At 39.2% G+C, this 21,425-nt stretch overlaps 1 protein-coding gene across 1 annotated transcript in view; it reads right to left on the reverse strand.

The window, feature by feature from the left end:
- DOCK3 (dedicator of cytokinesis 3) overlaps positions 1-21,425 on the reverse strand; it is a 924,676-nt gene that overhangs the window by 192,856 nt on the left and 710,395 nt on the right. Inside the window, exons 29-32 of the mRNA XM_053721106.1 lie at positions 15,483-15,558; positions 13,906-14,006; positions 13,772-13,830; positions 9,087-9,235 (exon numbers count right to left, since the gene is read on the reverse strand). Coding sequence (XP_053577081.1) covers positions 9,087-9,235; positions 13,772-13,830; positions 13,906-14,006; positions 15,483-15,558 — 385 coding nt within the window. The remainder of the gene's footprint in view (positions 1-9,086; positions 9,236-13,771; positions 13,831-13,905; positions 14,007-15,482; positions 15,559-21,425) is intronic.

Raw genomic sequence — 21,425 nt, forward strand, 5'->3', positions numbered from 1 at the left:
AGTAAGAATGCTGGCAATAGATCGCTTTTTAGTCCACATATTTTTCCATAGCCCTTACCATGCTTTTCACATTATATACAGCGTTTGAAGTAAAGCTAGCTCAAAGTTAAAAAAAAAAAAAAAAAAAAAAAAACCCATCTAGTTATGTTTGTAATTTTTTCTGCTGCCATTTTTGATGTTTACACTGTTTAGTATGGCTTGAATGTTTTAGTGATTCCCTATCCCTGGGATACTTCATTGTTGATTGCATATTTACTATAGTCTCTTTACAACACTGCAACTTAGCAGGCAGGGGTTTATTCCTCTCTTTTATACATAACCTAATTTCAATGATACTGTGACCACCCTACAAAACCCAATTTAGCTGTTCACCTTTATACTAGCCCTTTATTGCACTAGCCCTTCACAGTTTTATTCAGAAGGAGCAGACTAGGGGAGTGTCTTATTATTTTAATGTAGAACTATTGTGTGGTGCTGCATGACCTGCGGCTGGGGTGATGCACCATGCACATACATATTTATATAACTAGCATTTATACCTAGCAGGATATAGGAGATGAATTTAGCTCTGAATCTGGGTTGTCCATGCAAATATTTTCTATACAGGTAGCCCTCAGTTTACGCCGGGGTTAGGTTCCAGAATGGAAATGGTTGTAAATCAAAACCGTTGTAAATTGAAACCCAATTTATAATGTAAGTCAATGGGAAGTGAGGGAGTTAGGTTCCAGGCTCCTCTCAAAATTGTCATAAGTAACACCTAATACATTATGTTTAAAGCTTTGAAATGAAGACTTTAAAGGCTAAACAGCATTATAAACCTAATAAAATAATCACACCATACAGAATATATAATTAAACTAAGTTAAATTAACAAAAACATTTGCTAAACAGCATTATAAACCTAATAAAATAATCACACAACACAGACTTCACTTGCATTTTTCTGCAAAGAGTTCTTCCTATGCATTGCAATCTGGACTGATTTATAGACAGGAAGATCTTTTTCCTTTGAAATCTGCTCGATAGCTCAGCTCTGGTTAAACTGATTAATTTCAGCTTGCTTGGCTTTGCTGCAACACAACCGGACAGCTCCACCTACTGGCTATTTTAATAAATGCACTGCTTCTCAATGCTTTTCAATAGCAGTCACATGACTGGAAAAAAAGGTTGTTATTCTGAAACGGTGTAAATTGAACCGTTGTAAAACGAGGGCCACCTGTACTCGCTTTACCCTTGCCTGATTACTATATAAAATGTCCTGAGACTGTCTCCTCTTCTAAGTTGGTCAGCACAGAAAATTTATACTATACTATAGTGTGCATTAACATTCTTTCATCTAGTTAGCACTAAATATTCTAAATTTGCCCTATCTTGTTATTAATAATATTATTTTCAGCTGTGTCAATAGCAGAAAGAGTCCTGATATATATAGAATTTCGCTGGTGGTGTCAGAATCTTATTTCATTAGCTTTAATATTCATTTACCATGTTTCAAGGGCCTCTGTATTAATCTCAGCCCTCTTGGGGTTTTTTTTATGTAACAAATATGTCACCTTTAAATGCTTCACACAATTTGTAAGATTATCTGTTATTCGTTGTAATTCCATATCATACTTGATGTACAGAGAACTATTTAATCGGTTCAATGAATATGTATTATTCTGGCCCTCATTATGTGAGCTCATAGTAACCATTTTATGTCTGAGCCTTCTAAACAGGGAATTTATCTGTAAGTATCTCACTTCATATGTGCTAACCCTATATACATATAGTTTACGGATTGTTTTACCTTACTCTTTTGTATGGGACTTTGGTCTCTTACGCTATAAATTTTATGCATTGTATACAGCCTACCACCTCCCCCCCCCCCCCCCCCCGTTAAGGAATGTACCTCCTATTCTAGGAGGGCTAACTTTGCGGCTTCTCTCGCCTATGCCGCACCCTCAATACTAGTTATACTACAACAGTTCTTGCCATAAATGCAAATATACACTATGAAGGAATAGTTCATTGTAAGAACTCTAAGAACCGACAACTAAAAAAATAAAATAAAATGGAAGTTCAACATTTGGGATCCCAGAGTGGTCTCTTTCAGTCAGAGGGTACCTCTTATAGCTTTGCACTCTCTATATTAATAAGGGGTCCATGAGCGGCCTTAAGTATTGACCAGGAGGTACACAGTCATGATAGGCAAGCATTTCATCTATACCCCCATAATAAGTCATTAATGTGTATTGCTTGCCTTAATTTCCTACTGCTGGTATGTCTCTTTCCAGTTAATCTATATGTTTTTGTTTTGATGACATGACATGCATGTAAGCTTTTATTTGAACTTCAATAAAAAATTATATAAAAAAAAAACAAAAAAAAAAACCTAAATTAAAAAGTAAAAAAAACCTAACACTGCGAAAAAATAAAAAAATCTAAAATTACAAAGAATAATAAACACTAAATTACGAAAAATAAAACACACTAAGCTTACAAAAAATAATAAACAAAATTATCAAAAATAAAAACAATTACACCTAATCTAATAGACCTATAAAAATAAAAAGCACCCCAAAATAAAAACACCCCCTAACCTACAATAAACTACCAATAGCCTTTAAAAGGGCCTTAGTTAAACAGCTCTTTTACCTGTAAAAAAATACAAAGTCCCCCCAACAGTAAAACCCACCACCCAACCAACCCCCATTTGTATGGGCATTCAGCTCTTTTCCAAGTGCCCATCCCTGATCTAAAAAAAAAACACGCAAAAAAATAAAAAAAAACACTAACCCCAGAATATCTACTCACAGTTCCTAAAGTCCGGACATCCATCTTCATCTAGGTGGCGAGAAGTCTGTATCCAGGCGGTGACACCTTCATCCATCGCGGGGGCATCTTCTATTTTCATCCCGGCTGCGCAAAGCTATCCTGGAAGTGGATCCCATCCTGCGCGGAGCGTCCTCTTCATATGGTCACCGGCTTACACTGAAGTTGAATGCAAGGTAGCCGTTTCAAAATGGCGTACCTTGCATTCCTATTGGCTGATCTGAATTTTTCAAATTCAAATCAGCCAATAGGATGAGAGCTACTGAAATCCTATTGGCTGTTCAAATCAGCCAATAGGATTTCAGTTGCACTTCTCCTATTGGCTGTTAAGAACAGCTGTCGGCATTTAAAATTGCACAAGCTGTTCTGCTGAACTGCTTGTGCAATACCGACCCCTGGAGATTTGCGGCCAATCAACCCGATCATATCCAATCGGATAGATTGTTGTCTGCCGCCTCAGTGGTGGCGGACGAGTTAAGGAGCAGCGGTTTTAAGACTGCTGCTTCTTGACTCCTGTTTCCGGCGAGCCTGAAGGCTCGCGCAGAAAAAGGTGCATAAGGAGCATGATAAATCGGCCCCATAGTGTGTACTCTGCAAAAAATGTTTTGCTGTGCACGGCGCAAAAGTGTTTGGATTTGGCCTTAACTGGAGAGTGACTTACAATGCATTAATGTCATAAGGATTAGGGTACAACTCTTTTTCCATTCCATAATTTTTGACTTGTGATATTGCAGCTAGTTTTTATCACAAGATGCTAGCAGGGGGTGTCAATGAACCCGATTGTATGTGATCGGCCGGACTGATATCCGCAGTCTCAGAGCAGGCAGACGAGTTAAGGAGCAGCGGTCTTAAGGCCGCTGCTTCTTAACTCTAGTTTCCGGCGAGCCTGAAGGCTTGCGCAGAAACAGCTTGATGAATCAGGGCAACTGTCCCATTTTAAAGATACAAATATTCCAAAATCCAAACTATTCAGAAATTCAAACCCTTTCTGATCCTAAGCAGTTTGAACAAAGGGTTGTCTACCTACAGGTATGTATATATATACAGGGAGTGCAGAATTATTAGGCAAATGAGTATTTTGACCACATCATCCTCTTTATGCATGTTGTCTTACTCCAAGCTGTATAGGCTCGAAAGCCTACTACCAATTAAGCATATTAGGTGATGTGCATCTCTGTAATGAGAAGGGGTGTGGTCTAATGACATCAACACCCTATATCAGGTGTGCATAATTATTAGGCAACTTCCTTTCCTTTGGCAAAATGGGTCAAAAGAAGGACTTGACAGGCTCAGAAAAGTCAAAAATAGTGAGATATCTTGCAGAGGGATGCTTCTGAAGCGTGATCATCGAACAATCAAGCGTTTCATTCAAAATAGTCAACAGGGTCACAAGAAGCGTGTGGAAAAACCAAGGCGCAAAATAACTGCCCATGAACTGAGAAAAGTCAAGCGTGCAGCTGGCAAGATGCCACTTGCCACCAGTTTGGCCATATTTCAGAGCTGCAACATCACTGGAGTGCCCAAAAGCACAAGGTGTGCAATACTCAGAGACATGGCCAAGGTAAGAAAGGCTGAAAGACGACCACCACTGAACAAGACACACAAGCTGAAACGTCAAGACTGGGCCAAGAAATATCTCAAGACTGATTTTTCTAAGGTTTTATGGACTGATGAAATGAGAGTGAGTCTTGATGGGCCAGATGGATGGGCCCGTGGCTAGATTGGTAAAGGGCAGAGAGCTCCAGTCCGACTCAGACGCCAGCAAGGTGGAGGTGGAGTACTGGTTTGGGCTGGTATCATCAAAGATGAGCTTGTGGGGCCTTTTCGGGTTGAGGATGGAGTCAAGCTCAACTCCCAGTCCTACTGCCAGTTTCTGGAAGACACCTTCTTCAAGCAGTGGTACAGGAAGAAGCCTGCATCCTTCAAGAAAAACTTGATTTTCATGCAGGACAATGCTCCATCACACGCGTCCAAGTACTCCACAGCGTGGCTGGCAAGAAAGGGTATAAAAGAAGAAAATCTAATGACATGGCCTCCTTTTTCACCTGATCTGAACCCCATTGAGAACCTGTGGTCCATCATCAAATGTGAGATTTACAAGGAGGGAAAACAGTACACCTCTCTGAACAGTGTCTGGGAGGCTGTGGTTGCTGTTGCACGCAATGTTGATGGTGAACAGATCAAAACACTGACAGAATCCATGGATGGCAGGCTTTTGAGTGTCCTTGCAAAGAAAGGTGGCTATATTGGTCACTGATTTGTTTTTGAATGTCAGAAATGTATATTTGTGAATGTTGAGATGTTATATTGGTTTCACTGGTAAAAATAAATAATTGAAATGGGTATATATTTGTTTTTTTGTTAAGTTGCCTAATAATTATGCACAGTAATAGTCACCTGCACACACAGATATCCCCCTAAAATAGCTATAACTAAAAACAAACTAAAAACTACTTCCAAAACAATTCAGCTTTGATATTAATGAGTTTTTTGGGTTCATTGAGAACATGGTTGTTGTTCAATAATAAAATTAATCCTCAAAAATACAACTTGCCTAATAATTCTGCACTCCCTGTATATCTATCTATATTGTTGCTATGGGGGTCTGATTTGGTGGAGTCTTAAGTTATGGGTCATTTTAAGTAGGGGGGCTAAAAGTAGATAGGATATTATAGCTGCGGGGGAATTGTGATGAGGGATTATGTGGTTTAGAGGTGAAGGATAGTTAGGGGTTTAGCTGTGGGGGGTTGGTGTTGGTTTAAGGGTTAACAGTATGAAAGGGCAGTAATTATAGAAATACTTTTTATTTTTTGAACACTTGTTATGTGTCCATTAATTAGCATAATCTCCTGTGTTTGCTCTATCTCAATGAGGCCTATTTATGAAGCCATCAACCGCAAATACGCTGAAATTCCGCAGCGTAATTGTGGCGAGCTTGATTCGTCTTATTTATCAAAGCCTACAGACCGGCAAAAGTAGAATTTTGTGACGTAACATTCGATCCGCCGGTCTCAGTCCGACACAGATCGATGCTTACATCACTACAGATGTTCCGAATACAAATTCTGCACTATCTGACTACTTTTGCTAGTTAACAAATATCTAACTGGTCCGCTCGCCACTATTCCGGCCTAGTGTACCTGGTTTTCAATCCGCCACCCTGCAGGCAGCGAATGTCATAGGAGTCAATGGGAGTCTGAAAGCAGCAAAAGCTCATGTTCGCTGCTGCCCGATATCCCATTGATTCCTATGGGAGATTAAAAGTTATGTTTACACCTAACACCCTAACATGTACCCCGAGTCTAAACACCTCTAATCTACCGCCCCGACACCGCCGTCACCTACATTATACTTATTAACCCCTAATCTGCCGCTCCAGACACCGTCACCACCTAGATAAATTTATTAACCCCTATCCCGCCGCTCCCGGAGCCCACCGCAACTAAATAAAGTTATTAACCCCAAAACCTAACAACCCGCTAACTTTATATTAAATATTAACTCATCCCTATCTTATAATCAATTTAAACTTACCTTTAAAATTAAATTAAACTATATTAAACTAATAATTAACCTACCCTAACTATTATAATAAAATTACATTAAACTATATTAAATTAATAATTAATCTAACCTATTATAATAAAATTACATTAAACTATATTACATTAATAATTAATCTAACCTAACTTTTATAATACAATTACATCAAACTACAAATTAAATTAACTATATTATATCTTTAGAAACCTAACCCTACTCAAATAATTTAAATCTACACTAAAATATTACTAAGTTACAAAAAACTAACAACTAAGTTACAAAAAATAACAAACACTAAGTTACAAAAAAACCCCACTAAAATCACTAAGTTACAAAAAATAAAAAATAAATTATCAAAGATTTAAACTAATTACATCTAATCTAAGGGCCCTATGAAAATAAAAAAGCCCCCCCAAAATAAAAAACCTGCTAACCTACAATAAACTACAAATAGCCCTTAAAAGGGCCTTTTGCGGGGCATTGCCCCAAATAAATCAGCTCTTTTACCTGTAAAAAAAAATTACAAATACCCCCAACAGTAAAACCCACCACCCACACAACCAACCCGCCAAATAAAACATAACTAAAAAAACCTAAGCTCCCCATTGCCCTGAAAAGGGCATTTGGATGGGCATTGTCCTTAAAAGGGCATTTAACTCTATTGCACCCAAACCCTAATCTTAAAATAAAACCCACCCAATAAACCCTTAAAAAATCCTAACACTAACCCCTGAAGATCGACTTACAGTTTTGAAGATCCGACATCCATCCTCCAAGAAGCCAGCAGAAGTCTTCATCCAAGCTGCCGAAGTCTTCATCCAAGCCCGCAGAAGTCTTCACCCAGACGTCATCTTCTATCTTCATCCATCTGGCTCGGAGCGGCTCCATTTTCAAGACATCCGACGCGGAGCATCCTCTTCCATCAACGTCTTCTTGAACAATGAATGTTCCTTTAAATGACGTCATCCAAGATAGCGTCCCTTAGATTCCGATTGGCTGATAGAATTCTATCAGCCAATTGGAATTAAGGTTGAAAAAATCCTATTGGCTGTTGCAATCAGCTAATAGGAGTGATATTTCATCCTAATGGCTGATCCAATCAGCCAATAGAATGCAAGCTCAAACCTATTGGAGGATGGATGTTGGATCTTCAAAACTGTAAGTCGATCTTCAGGGGTTAGTGTTAGGATTTTTTAAGGGTTTATTGGGTGGGTTTTATTTTTAGATTAGCGTTTGGGTGCAATAGAGCTAAATGCCCTTTTAAGGGCAATGCCCATCCAAATGCCCTTTACAGGGCAATGGGGAGCTTAGGTTTTTTTAGTTAGGCTTTTATTTGGGGGGTTGGTTGTGTGGGTGGTGGGTTTTACTGTTGGGGGGGTTGTATTTTTTATTTACAGGTAAAAGAGCTGATTTCTTTGGGGCAATGCCCCGCAAAAGGCCCTTTTAAGGGCTATTTGTAGTTTATTGCAGGTTAGGGTTTTTTTATTTGGGGGGGGGGGGTATTTTTATAGGGCCCTTAGATTAGGTGTAATTAGTTTAAATCTTTATTTTTTTTTGTAACTTAGTGTTTGTTATTTTTTGTAACTTAGTTGTTAGTTTTTTGTAACTTAGTAATTTTTTAGCGTAGATTTACATTTTTTGAGTAGGGTTAGGTTTCTAAAGATATAATATAGTTAATTTAAATTTGTAGTTTGATGCAATTTTATTATAAAAGTTAGGTTAGATTAATAATTAATTTAATATAGTTTAATGTAATTTTATTATAAAAGTTAGGGTAGATTAATTATTCATTTAATATAGTTTAATGTAATTTTAAAGGTAAGTTTAAATTTATTATAAGATAGGGATGAGTTAATATTTAATATAAAGTTAGCGGGTTGTTAGGTTTAGGGGTTAATAGGTTAATTTAGTTAATGGCGATGTGGGGGGCTGGCGGTTTAGGGGTTAATAACATAATGTAGGTGGCGGCGGTGTAGAGCGCAGCAGATTAGGGGTTAATAACATAATGTAGGTGGCGGCGGTATAGGGGGTGGCAGATTAGGGGTTAATAACATAATGTAGGTGGGGGCGGGGTCCGGGAGAGGCGGTTTAGGGGTTAATAACTTTATTTAGTTGCGGCGGGGTCCGGGAGCGGCGGTATAGGGGTTAAACAGTTTAGTATAGTGGCAGTGTTTAGTGACAGGGTACAAATAAAGCTGGGAAAAAGCCAAATAGCAGCGAAATTGATGACTGTCAGTTAACAACAGTCCGCTGCTCATTGCCCCGTATTTGGTGCGCAGCTTTTTGACAGATTTTTTGTTAACTATGGAGAACGTATTCAGGTCCGCGGCAGCGATGTCAGGCGAGCGTATTGGTTCCGTCAAATGCAGCACAGTTGACGGCTCGATAAGTAGGCCTCAATGGATATCGCTTGAAAAATTACTAATTTGAATGCATTTTTGCTTTGACTTGTTATCTGGCTGTTTATGGGGACTTTACATTTTAATTTTAATGTCCTTTTAAAGATTCTTCTTAAGATATTTTTGTCTGTTGAAAGAACTAAACGCCTCCTGTGATGGTGGCGGCATATATGAGAACCACGTGTGCCACTGCAAGTTTGTGGGTTTATTGTACAAGCAAGTCCTGTTATTGGGGGCTATTTGAGTGTGTAAACAGAGGTGCAGTGTTAATCCCATGGAGATGTTTCTAATCTATAATCTGCACCCTGCTGTGGTCTTATATTAGCTCACCTGCTTAAAGTTCCCATTACGTCTCTGCTCACAATCCATCATATCGTGGAAAATGGGAATCATTATATTTCGGACTTCAGGCTGAGGAACAAGGGAAACCCCCAGGAAAGGTCCAATCATTCCTGGAATAAAGTGAAACTTGTGCTCCCCTACAGGGTGAAAAAATACAAAAAACAAAATTAATATCAGAAACATGAGGAAAAAAAGGGTAATTTGGGGGTCAACAGGGAAAGAAAGAGATTAATAGAAAAGTGCTGAAACAAGCGGGGTTAACAGAAACATCATTGTAGTTTGGGAACACAAGATAAATCATCATTAAAGGGACACTAAACCCAAAATATTTATTTCATTATTTAGATAGAGAATACAATTTAAAAAAAGTTTGCAATTTACTTCAATTTTCTTCCTTCTCATGATACTCTTTGTTGAAGAGGTAGGTAGCATGCACGTGCCTGAAGTACTACATGACAGGAAATAGTGTGCCATCTAATATATAACGTTGTTGTAAAACTGCTGAGTGCTGAAGACACATGCACATGTCTTAGCTTACATTCATTCTTTTCAACGAAGGATAACAAGAAAACTAAGAAAATTTGATAAAAGAAGTAAATTGGAAAGTTGCTTAAAATTGTATGTTCTATCTGAAACATGAAAGAAAAAATTTGGGTTTTATTTCCCTTTAACCTCTTAACGACCGAGGACGTGCCAGGAACGCCCTACAAAAAAATACCCTACTGCAGAATTCGGCCGCACATTCCCGGTCAGAGATGAGCAACTGATCTTCGCATCCACATTTGAATAAGAGATGCGGGAAGTTCGTTGAAGCGGTGTCTGGAGTTGAATGGCGGTGTGGTTCTTATCGGTGTTTTATGGTAGTTACCTCTGTTTCGGGGGCCCAGTATAGTGTTAGCACGGATAGGTGGGCTGATCGAGGGAGACAACACTCTGTAGGAGTGCAACTTCTATCTTGAAAGGGCTCAGAAACCTTCTGGGTTTTTCAATGGAAAGTACTGGGAGCTGTTTCTCTTCTAAATGACCAGTGACTAAGAGAATAGTATCCATTGTAGAGTTAACAGTTTGCCTGACTCCATCTTCTTTATAGCCGTACTTTACTATCTCAATTAGGGCAGTAAAACTGGTATTCATCTTATGTTCAAAGTCTACAAGTAAGATGCGCAGGGTCTTATGGAATGTCTCCATCTTATATCAGCAGTTAAGTAGACTTGCTTTACCCGGGTTTTGTTAGGGTTGATGTTACTAGGCCGCCCCCTCACCTTACTAGCGCTCCAATTTGTACTATCTTCTCAAAATAATCATCCGTTGGTACAGCAATAGATCACAAAGTGTTATCTGTGGAAAATATTTGTGGATGTTTATTTATTCCTTAAATAATCGTTAAATGATCCATGAAATATAAGGAGCTTCTAGGTTTGTGACCGTTATGGCCGCTGTCCGGATACACGCCCCCCCCATTAAACTTTTAACGAATGCAGGTTAGCGCTCGTATTACAAGTTGAAAATAAACGGTTTGTGCAACAGCTAAATCCGATACGTGCTAACTTCAGGACTTCAGATATTGCAACCACGTTAACTTCTTATTCTCGTAGACTTCAATGGAGCATACAGAACAAAAAATAAATAACACTTATCGCTTGTATGCTAACCCAACACCGCATTAGACCTAGAGCAATAAACCCAAAGGTAGTTGAATATTTTATTTTCCAATGGTCTTCACATACAAGAAAATGTTCTTTTAATTTTTAAATAATTATTTCCATATAAATATTGTGTTTTTGTTTTGTAAACTATTTATTTATACCTTTATGAATATATAGGTATATATACAGATATGCGCTAACCCGGTGAGCGCAAATTCTGTTTGTAATCAAGCGAACCTATTTACTTTCAAATTGTAGTATGCGTGCAAGTTTGCGAGCTAAACTAACTTTAGAGCACCACTTGTAATCTAGCCCTTAGTGTTGATTAATAGATCCATACATGCTCAATGCGGCTTTTTATGTGATCACATGTGACTGAATGACCAATCAGAATCCATAACACTTGCATCATTGAGTAAAAGCAGTGTGTATTGCTGCATCTCTGCTAAGGCTGCACTGTTACGGGTCATGCATCCATCTTCTTAAAGGGATAGGAAAGTCAAAATTAAACGTGTATGATTGAGATAGAGAATGTAATTTTAAGACACTTAAAATTCACTTCTATTTTCAAATGTACTTTGTTCTCTTGGTATCCATTGCTGAAAAATAATATGTATATATCCTACACTAGTGGGAGCTAGCTGGTGATAGGTGCCTGCACACATTTGTCTCTTGTGAGTGGCTGACTAGATGTGTTAAGCTAGCTCTCAGTAGTGCATTGCTGCTCCTTCAGCAAAGGATATCAAGGGAATGAAGCAAATCTGATTATTAAAGTAGATTGGAAAGTTGTTTAAAATTGTATGTTCTATCTGAATCTTAAGTGAAAAAATTGTGTTTCATGTCCCTTTAATAACAGTGCTGTACCAGCGCTCTCTGCTTTTACTCAATGGGACAGACAGTAAGAGTTCAGAATGGCCGTACAGCCCAATAAGAAAACAGTTATAAAAAAAAAATGCTTTCCCTAATCAGTAGCCTGAGGATCTATTTATCTCGCCACTTCAATGCCATAAATAAACATAAAGAAAGAAGCAATGAAGACTGAGGGTTCTATTAACAAGAATAAAGAAGTCAGTAAATATGATGGTTAATCAAAAAAACTAAAAAACTATAAGCGCGATCACATATGTGCCAACGGGCGCAAAACCCAGCATTGCCAATTTATAATCGAATCGAGCGATCACATATACGGCAGACAAGTTACGCGCGTATATTTTACCGCGGTCGCCAGTCGGTATCACATATTCAGCACACGGACTTACGCAAGCAGAATGGAGAAATTGTACTCCATTTTCACCTCGCCACACATAGGCAGGCGCAACAAGCCTTGTGCTGAGTATAAAAGTACCGTAACTCCCTGGAAACCTTAACAAACACCTAACGTATGCACAATATCAACCCCTGTTCGCCATCCCCCTACATCGAAATCACTAATAAAAGTATTAACCCCTAATCCGCCAACCCCCCACATTCCAAACTACCTAATAAACATATTAACACCTAAACCCCCATCCCTTCACAACACAAACTACCTAATTAACATATTAACCCCTAAACCGCCAACACCCCACATCACAAAGTATCTAATTAACCTATTAACACCTAAACCGCCAACCCCCCACAACACAAACTACCTAAAAAAATATTAAACCCTAAACCACCAACAACCCACAACACAAAGTATTTGATTAAAAACTAAGCCCCCCAACTTAACACCCCCTAACTTAACCCCAATTAAAAAAAACTTACATAAAAAAAATACTAACTACTTTAAAAAATAATAAACAATTACAAAAAAATTCTAAAAAAAACTAATATTACTCAAAATAAAAAAATCTACCCTTACCCATCTAACAATAAACTACCAATAGCCCTTAAAAGGGCCTTTTGTAGGGCATTGACCTAAAGTTAACAGCTCTTTTGCCCTGAATAAAAAACAAAGTACCCCCTAGCATTACAACCCCCCACCCACACAACCCCCTAAAATAAAAAAAACTAACAAAAAAAAAAACTTTATTTACCCATTCCCCCGAAAAGGGCATTTGTATGGGCATTGCCCTTTAAAGGGCGTTTAGCTCTTTAACAGCCCAAAAAATACAAAAAAGCCCTAATCTAAAAAAAAAACACCCCCAAAAAAACAAAACAAAAAACTAACATTAACCCCAAAATCATATGCACAAAACCGGTAGGGGTGCTATCCTAGACACTAAGAAAATAGACTGTGATCCTCTCTAACACTGTTAGAAATAAAGTCAAAAGAAAAGAAAAGTAGAGTGGCGCTTTAAAAAGCTTTTTAAAGCGCCACTCTACTTTTCTTTTGACTAACCCCAAAATCAGTACTTACCATTGCTGAAGTAAGCAATCCATCTTCTTCCCGGTGGTGAAAGGTCTTCATCCAGGCGGCTTCATCTTCATCCATTGCGGGTCCATCTTCTATCTTCTTGGTGGAGGCGGAGCGGTCTTAGGATGCAGAGCAGTAGGTGGTCATTGGCAACGTGGAGGTCTTCTTCATGCGCTCGTCCACCGCACACTGAAGATTGAATGCAAGATACCCCATTTATATTGGGGTACCCTTGCATTCCTATTGGCTGAAAAATTCAAATCAGCCAATAGGATGAGAGCTGCATATAGCTAGTTTAGTTGCGCACATTTCTGAACCTAGCCAGTTTGTTCGACTTACAGCAGTATAGCAACTGGCGGTGCGGTTTATATGATTTACCCAATGTGCGAGGTGAACTTACGGGCGACGTGGGTTTCAGCAGTTGGACCTGAAACTTACGCCCCATATGTATTCTCGCCCTATATCTTCAAGATGTAGTTCTCGGTTTTCCCTATTTTACACTGTATCGTCTAATTGCCAGTGCATGCGCCTTACACCTCCAAGAAAACCAAAGCTCTTTTTTTTTAAAAGAAACATAAAGGCTGTGGTTTGTGAAAAGCAAAACTAATGATTTACTTGAGAGTGATACAGAATTTATTGACATAAATTTATTTAAAGAACAATGTGAGGCGCTGATGCAAGAGACCTACCCAAGTTCTGCCACATGTTGAAGAGCTCATATGTCATCATAACACGCATGTCCCCATACCTAGAACACAACAAGAATGAGATACATGGACTGAGCCAGAGACCATATGTGACACTAAAGGTTGACTGCTCTTACTTGTCAATGATTCTCCGTCTCTTCCCAGCAGCAAAGTTCTCCAGCTGCAGACTGGGCTGGTTGATGAAGAGGACAGCAAGACTGAAATAGGAATTCCAGACCTGGGGACAGAAAACAGATGGAAAATTACAGTGTTACCAGGAGCCAAGCACAGGGGGCACACTGACAAAGAACAAAGTGCAGGGAGCACACAGCATACTGACCAAGATAAAAGCACAGGGGGCACACAACACACTGACCAAGAACAAAGCACAGGGGGCACACAACATACTAACCAAGAACAAAGCACAGGGGGCACACAACATACTGACCAAGAACAAAGCACAGAGAACACACAACACACTGACCAAGAACAAAGCACACAACACACTGACAAAGAACAAAGCGCAGGGAGCACACAGCATACTGACCAAGATCAAAGCACAGGGAGCACACAACACACTGACCAAGAACAAAGCACAGGGGGCACACAACATACTAACCAAGAACAAAGCACAGGGAGCACACAACACACTGACCAAGAACAAAGCACAGGGAGCACACAAGACACTGACTAAGAACAAAGCACAGGGAGCACACAACACACTGACCAAGAACAAAGCACAGGGAGCACACAACACACTGACCAAGAACAAAGCACAGGGGGCACATAACATACTAACCAAGAACAAAGCACAGGGAGCACACAACACACTGATCAAGAACAAAGCACAGGGAGCACACAACACACTGACCAAGAACAAAGCACAGGGAGCACACAACACACTAACCAAGAATAAAGCACAGGGAGCACACATCACACTGACCAAGAACAAAGCACAGGGGCCACACAATGCAATGGCCAAGAACAAAGCACACAGAGCACACAACACACTAACCAAGAACAATGCACAAAGGGTACACAACACAGTGACTAAGAACAAAGCACAGGGAGCACATACACACTAACCAAGAACAATGCACAGAGGGTACACTACACACTGACCAGGAACAAAGCACAGGGAGCACACAACACACTGACCAGGAGCAAAGCACAGGGAGCACACAACACACTGACCAAGAACAAAGCACAGGGGGCACACAACACACTGACCAAGAACAAAATACAGGTCGTACACAACACACTGACCAGGAGCAAAGTACAGAGAGCATGCAACACACTGCCCAAGAACAAAGCACAGGGAACACACTACACACTGAACAAGAACAAAGCACAGGGAGCACAACACACTGACCAAGAACAAAGCAAAGGAAGCACACAACACACTGACCAAGAACAAAGCACAGGGAGCACACAACACACTGACCAAGAACAAAGCACAGGGAGCACACAACACACTGACCAAGAACAAAGCACAGGGAGCACACAACACACTGACCAAGAACAAAGCAAAGGAAGCACACAACACACTGACCAAGAACAAAGCACAGGGAGCACACAACACACTGACCAAGAACAAAGCACAGGGAGTATATTTCACAGTGACTATGGGAAGGTAAATTACTGTGGGGACAGGGGTCACTTCATAAAGCAGTCAGGGGCACAGGTGGTCACTTTATTGCCATTGGGTTTTTACCTTGAAGTCAAAATCTCCTTCACAGAAGTTTTTGTGCACAGCAGGAGAGACGTATTGAACAGTCGTTACTATAATGCTGTAAGCAGAGGGAGAGCAGAGGGTGTAAAAGCAGGAAGGTAGAAAAATCGCTGGCTTGTTGTATGCAAGCTGTATATGTGCCTTATTGTGTGTATGTGTGCATTTGTGTGAGTAAATGTGTGTTTATGTGTGTGCGTGTGTATGTGTGTGGGAGTATATGTGTGTTTGTGTTTATGTGTGCATCTGTATGTGTGTGTGAGTATATGTGTGCATGCGAGTGCCTGTGTATATGTGTGCGTGTGTATGAGTATATGTGTGTGTTTGAGTATATGTGTCTTTGTGTGTATGTGTGCGTGTTTATGTGTGTGGGAGTATATGTGTGTTTGTGTTTATGTGTGCGTCTGTATGTGTGTGTGAGTATATGTGTGCATGCGAGTGCCTGTGTATATGTGTGCGTGTGTATGAGTATATGTGTGTGTTTGAGTATATGTGTCTTTGTGTGTATGTGTGCGTGTGTATGTGTGTGGGAGTATATATGTGTTTGTGTGTATGTTTGTGTGAGTATATGTGTATTTTTTTGTGTGTATATGTGTGTATGTGTGAGCGTGTGTATGTGTGTGCGTGTGTATGCGTGTGTGCGTGTATGTGTGTGATTGTGTATGCGTGTGTACGCATGTGTATGTATGTGTGTGCATGAGTATGTGTATGTGTGTACGTGTGTTTGTGTGTGCATGTGCGTGCGTGTGTGTGTATGTGGGTGCATGTGTATGTGGGTGCGTGTGTATGTGTGCGTGTATGTGTGTGCGTGTGTGCATGGGTATGTGTGTGCGTGTGTATGTATGTGCGCGTGTATGTGTGTGCATGAGTATGTGTTTGTGGTTATGTGTGTGTGTATGTGTGTGCGTGTGTATGTGTGTGTATATAGGCTATATACATGTGTATAAAGAGGTATGCATAGAGCTTTAGATTAAGATTCTAATTCTGCTTCCATCTATAAACCTGAATGCAGGATATGGTATATAAATGTATTATTTGTTGTGATGCAGCATTTCAAAAATGTAAGTCTCTCCTTCACATTAAACACTACATAGCAACATAAACATGTTTCAAGATAAAAATTTGTGTTTCTAAACTTTTTGAGGGTCCTCATCGTACTGCTGATCCTCTCACTGGAGTAGAAATCTTTAGATCATCATCCCCTAAGTGTTACATTTTCTATTTATTATACATTTTGTTGATTATTAAATTCTACGATATTTAATGGCAATAAAACCTGTTATTGAAGCTATCATCTTGTGATAAAAACTAGCTGCAATATCACAAGTCAAAAATTATGGAATGGAAAAAGAGTTGTACCCTAATCCTTATGACATTAATGCATTGTAAGTCACTCTCCAGTTAAGGCCAAATCCAAACACTTTTGCGCCGTGCACAGCAAAACATTTTTTGCAGAGTACACACTATGGGGCCGATTTATCATGCCCCTTATGCACCTGTTTCTGCGCGAGCCTTCAGGCTCACCGGAAACAGGAGTCAAGAAGCAGCAGTCTTAAAACCGCTGCTCCTTAACTCGTCCGCCACCACTGAGGCGGCAGACAACAATCTATCCGATTGGATATGATCGGGTTGATTGGCTGAGGATCTGCAGGGGACGGCATTGAACAAGCATTTCTAGTGAAATGCTTGTGCAATGATGAATGCCGACAGCGTTATCGCTATAGCCCGCACATTGTTAAATCGACCCCTATGTATAATAGTAGATAAATACAAACTCGCACATAGATATTTACATTCTTACACACTCTCTCTCTCTCACACACGCAAAGACTCTAACACTATCACACACACTCTCTCTCACACACTAACACACACACACACACTCTCTCACACACTAACACACACACACTCTCTCGCACACACACAAAGACCCTAACACTCACACACACACTCTGTCTCACACACTAACACACACAAACTCTCTCTCTCTCTCTCTCTCTCTCTCTCACACACACACACACACACAAAGACCCTAACACTCTCACACACACACACACTCTCTCTTACACACAAAGACCCTAACACTCACACACACATTCTCTCTCATACACTAACACACACTCTCTCACACACACAAAGACCCTAACACTCTCACACACACACACACACACTCTCTCACACACACAGAAATACACTTTCACACACAGGGGCCTATCTATCAAGCTCCGAATGCAGCTTGATGCCCCGTGTTTCTGGCGAGCCTGCAGGCTCTAAAGACCGCTGCTCCATAACCTGTCCGCCTGCTCTGAGCAGGCGAATAGACATCACCGCAATTCAACCCGATCGAGTATGATCGGGTTGATTGACAGCTCCCTGCTGACGGCCCATTGGCCGCGAGTCAGCAGGGGGCGGCGTTTCACCAGCAGCTCTTGTGAGCTGCTGGTGCAATGCTGAATACGGAGAGTGTATTGCTCTCCGTATTCAGCGAGGTTTGGCGGACCTGAACCGCACTGTCGGATGATCAGGTCCGCCAGACCTTGATAAATAGAGGCCACAGACTCATACACACAAAAAGTCACTGACAAACACTCTCTCTTACACACAAAGACACATACACACACACAGATACACACATGCAAGAGAGAAATAACTGTAGGCATGTGCAGTATGTTGCATATGAACAATGTCACCTTTTTGACTGTGGCTGTTTCCCACTAAAGCCGGATATTTGAATGTCGGCCTGACTCAGCTTCAAACCTGTACACACAAATAGAAACCCGAACTGTCCAAGTCATTCCCATACAGGTGGTAACCCTACGCTGCACAAAGAACAAACTTCACTGTGAATGAGCCCCGCTTCACAAAAATGCTATAACATCATTACCGAGCAAACGAATAAAAAAAAAAAAAAAAATTCCTTCTGTAAAACAGTCCAATCTAAGAGATGCCAAAGCCCCCCCCCCCTCCAAAAAAACCCCCATGAAAATAGTTAAAGAGGAATAAACAAAAATTAAAAAACTAGACAACCTTTGCAGCTTTGAAATAGCAAGAAGAGAGTGCATGATGAAAAAGTTCACAGAGACAATATAATCTTTATGCATTCCGCATGCTGGGCTGAGGTGTAAATTAAAAATGCTGACAACGCCCCCTAGAACACCCCAGAACGCCATTGGCTAGATCCTTGAGACTAAGGGGCCGTATTATCATTATGCGAGCAGACATGATCCGATATTGTGGATCATGTCCGCTGCACATCGATAAATGCCGACAGCATACGCTCTCTGCATTTATCAATGGCGCCCCCTGCAGATTCGCGGGCAATCAGCCGCTAGCAGAGGGTGTCAATCAACCCGATCGTATTCGGAGCTTGATAAATATGCCCCTAAGGGGCCGATTATCTATTCTTCACCAGATCGGACATGGTTTTCCATACTGACCCTCGCTAGGGCTGCCCTGGTTGAATTATGTTAAAAAATGGGCACTTCCTGCGAGTGCCAAGATGTCTCCTATTGAAATTAATGGAGCACTGAAGTTAGCAGTGAGCAGGGGCCCCACATTAAAAATGAAAACCTGCAGCCAATATAAATCATATTACGCTGCTTTCTGCGTATAGCATCTTACAAACGTCTTTATTTTTGTATTCATGTGTTTTTCTATTAGGATATTAAGTATTTTGATAAAAGCTTGCCACTTTTTCATTTGCAAGGCAAAACAGTGAGAACTTAAAGGCGGAAATGTTTAGAGAATTACGCTGGGATTTGAGAAAAAATTTCATATACGCCCATGCTCAGCCCATTTTATTAAAAAAAAAACTATTATTTTGTATTTATAAATACTAATTTCTATGTGTTTTTTGTACATCCAGTGTACAATACTTAAAGGGACACTGAACCAAATTTTTTTCTTTCATGATTCAGATCGAGCATGCAATTTTAAGCAACTTTCTAATTTACTCCTATTATCAATTTTTCTTTGTTCTCTTGCTATGTTGATTTGAAAAAGAAGGCATCTAAGCTATTTGTTTAGTTCAGGACCCTGGAAAGCACTTATTCATTGGTGGATTAATTTATCCACCAATCAGCAAGAACAACCCAGGTTGTTCAACAAAAATGGGCCGGCATCTAAACTTACATTCTTGCATTTCAAATAAAGATACCAAGAGAATGAAGAAAATTTGATAATAGGAGTAAATTAGATAGTTGCTTAAAATTGCATGCTCTATCTGAATCACGAAAGAAATAATTTGGGTTCAGTGTCCCTTTAAATTACGATTTACACTGTGTATATTTAATACGATTTATTTCAGTTTAATTTACATACAAATTTTACGTTTCTGATACAATACGATTTTTGGTGAACAATTTTGTTACGATTTTTGATGCACTTTTACAATACATATGTAATATTATAATATAATATTGTTATCTGAATGATTCAATTATTTGTTTTCTATTATTTTTAAATTAGGAATTTAATAGTGCACTTTTGTAATATTGAAAGCAATATAGATATATATAACTTCAGGTGCAAATTACTGATAATCTGAGTAATATATACTGTATCTGTATATGTATTGATATAAATATTGGTATGTCAAAAATTATAATCCATATTGGTTTAATAAACCCCATTGGTTGCGCAGGCGCAGTTGAAATATTTATTCAAAAACATATCCTTCAAAAAAAACTACTTGCTTACGCAGGCGCAGTCAGCTTTGTTTAACCCTTCAACGTTAGTATGATATTGCTTTCAGTTGCGTTGATAATGGGCCCCTATAGCAACAATAGAATTTCATGTAACCGTCTCCTTTTAGAATTAAGATCTTTCCGTAGTATTTTGCCCAGTTTATATAGTAACATGCCTGATATTTTTCAGTTTCAGACAAAAGAGAGGATTACATTTTCCTCATTAATTTTTGTAGCTGAAAAAAAAAACCCTAGGCAAAGAGTCTTTAATTTGCACAGTGCATCTTTATCCTAGTGAAACATAGGAAATCTACAGAAAGTGCACTTAACTCTGAAATTAATCATGCTGAAAAAATAGCTACGAGTAAATGGACTTCCATATTTGCAATTTTAGGTCCATTTAGAAAAATGCTTTAGAGTCACAGCAGTTGTAATATATACTGCTCCAAGGCAAAAGGCAGTTTATTTCAGGTTAGATCTTAAAGGAACATTCTAACATAGAAATTACATGCTCTAATTCATTTGAGCATGTAAATTTTTTGCATAACAGACTCCAGCATATTATTATTAAGTTTCCATTGGATGAGTTAATAATTTTCGACTAGCTTTTAAAAAGTCTGTCAAAAAAATAATATAAATAAATAAAACAACAGCATTCAGCAGTTTATAAAGATGTCAGATTTTTCATTTTTTTTCTCCCTAATTAATGGCAGTTGAAGGTTGTTTTTTATTCCCAATTGTGTGATTTGTGTAGTTTCCACTGAGCGCATTAATGGCTTTTGCCTTGTATGCGGTTGTTAATATCTTAAAATATTTGATAGTCGCTCCTAGGTGTAAAGTGTTAAAATGCAATTTACAATTTAAAATATGTAAAGCACACATATACAGGTAGCCCTCAGTTTACGCCGGGGTTAGGTTCCAGAAGGAATGGTTGTAAATCGAAACCGTTGGAAATTGAAACCCACCCAGTTTATAATGTAAGTCAATGGGAAGTGAGGGAGTTAGGTTCCAGGCCCCTCTCAAAATTGTCATAAGTAAAACCTAATACATTATTTTTAAAGATTTGAAATTAAGACTTTAAATGCTAAACAGCATTATAAACCTAATAAAATAATCACACAACACAGAATATATAATTAAACTAAGTTAAATGAACAAAAACATTTGCTAAACAGCATTATAAGCCCAATAAAATAATCACACAACACAGACTTCACTTGCATTTTTCTGCAAACAGTTCTTT

Source organism: Bombina bombina, chromosome 7 (assembly GCF_027579735.1).
Source record: "Bombina bombina isolate aBomBom1 chromosome 7, aBomBom1.pri, whole genome shotgun sequence".
NCBI classification, from domain to species: domain Eukaryota; kingdom Metazoa; phylum Chordata; class Amphibia; order Anura; family Bombinatoridae; genus Bombina; species Bombina bombina.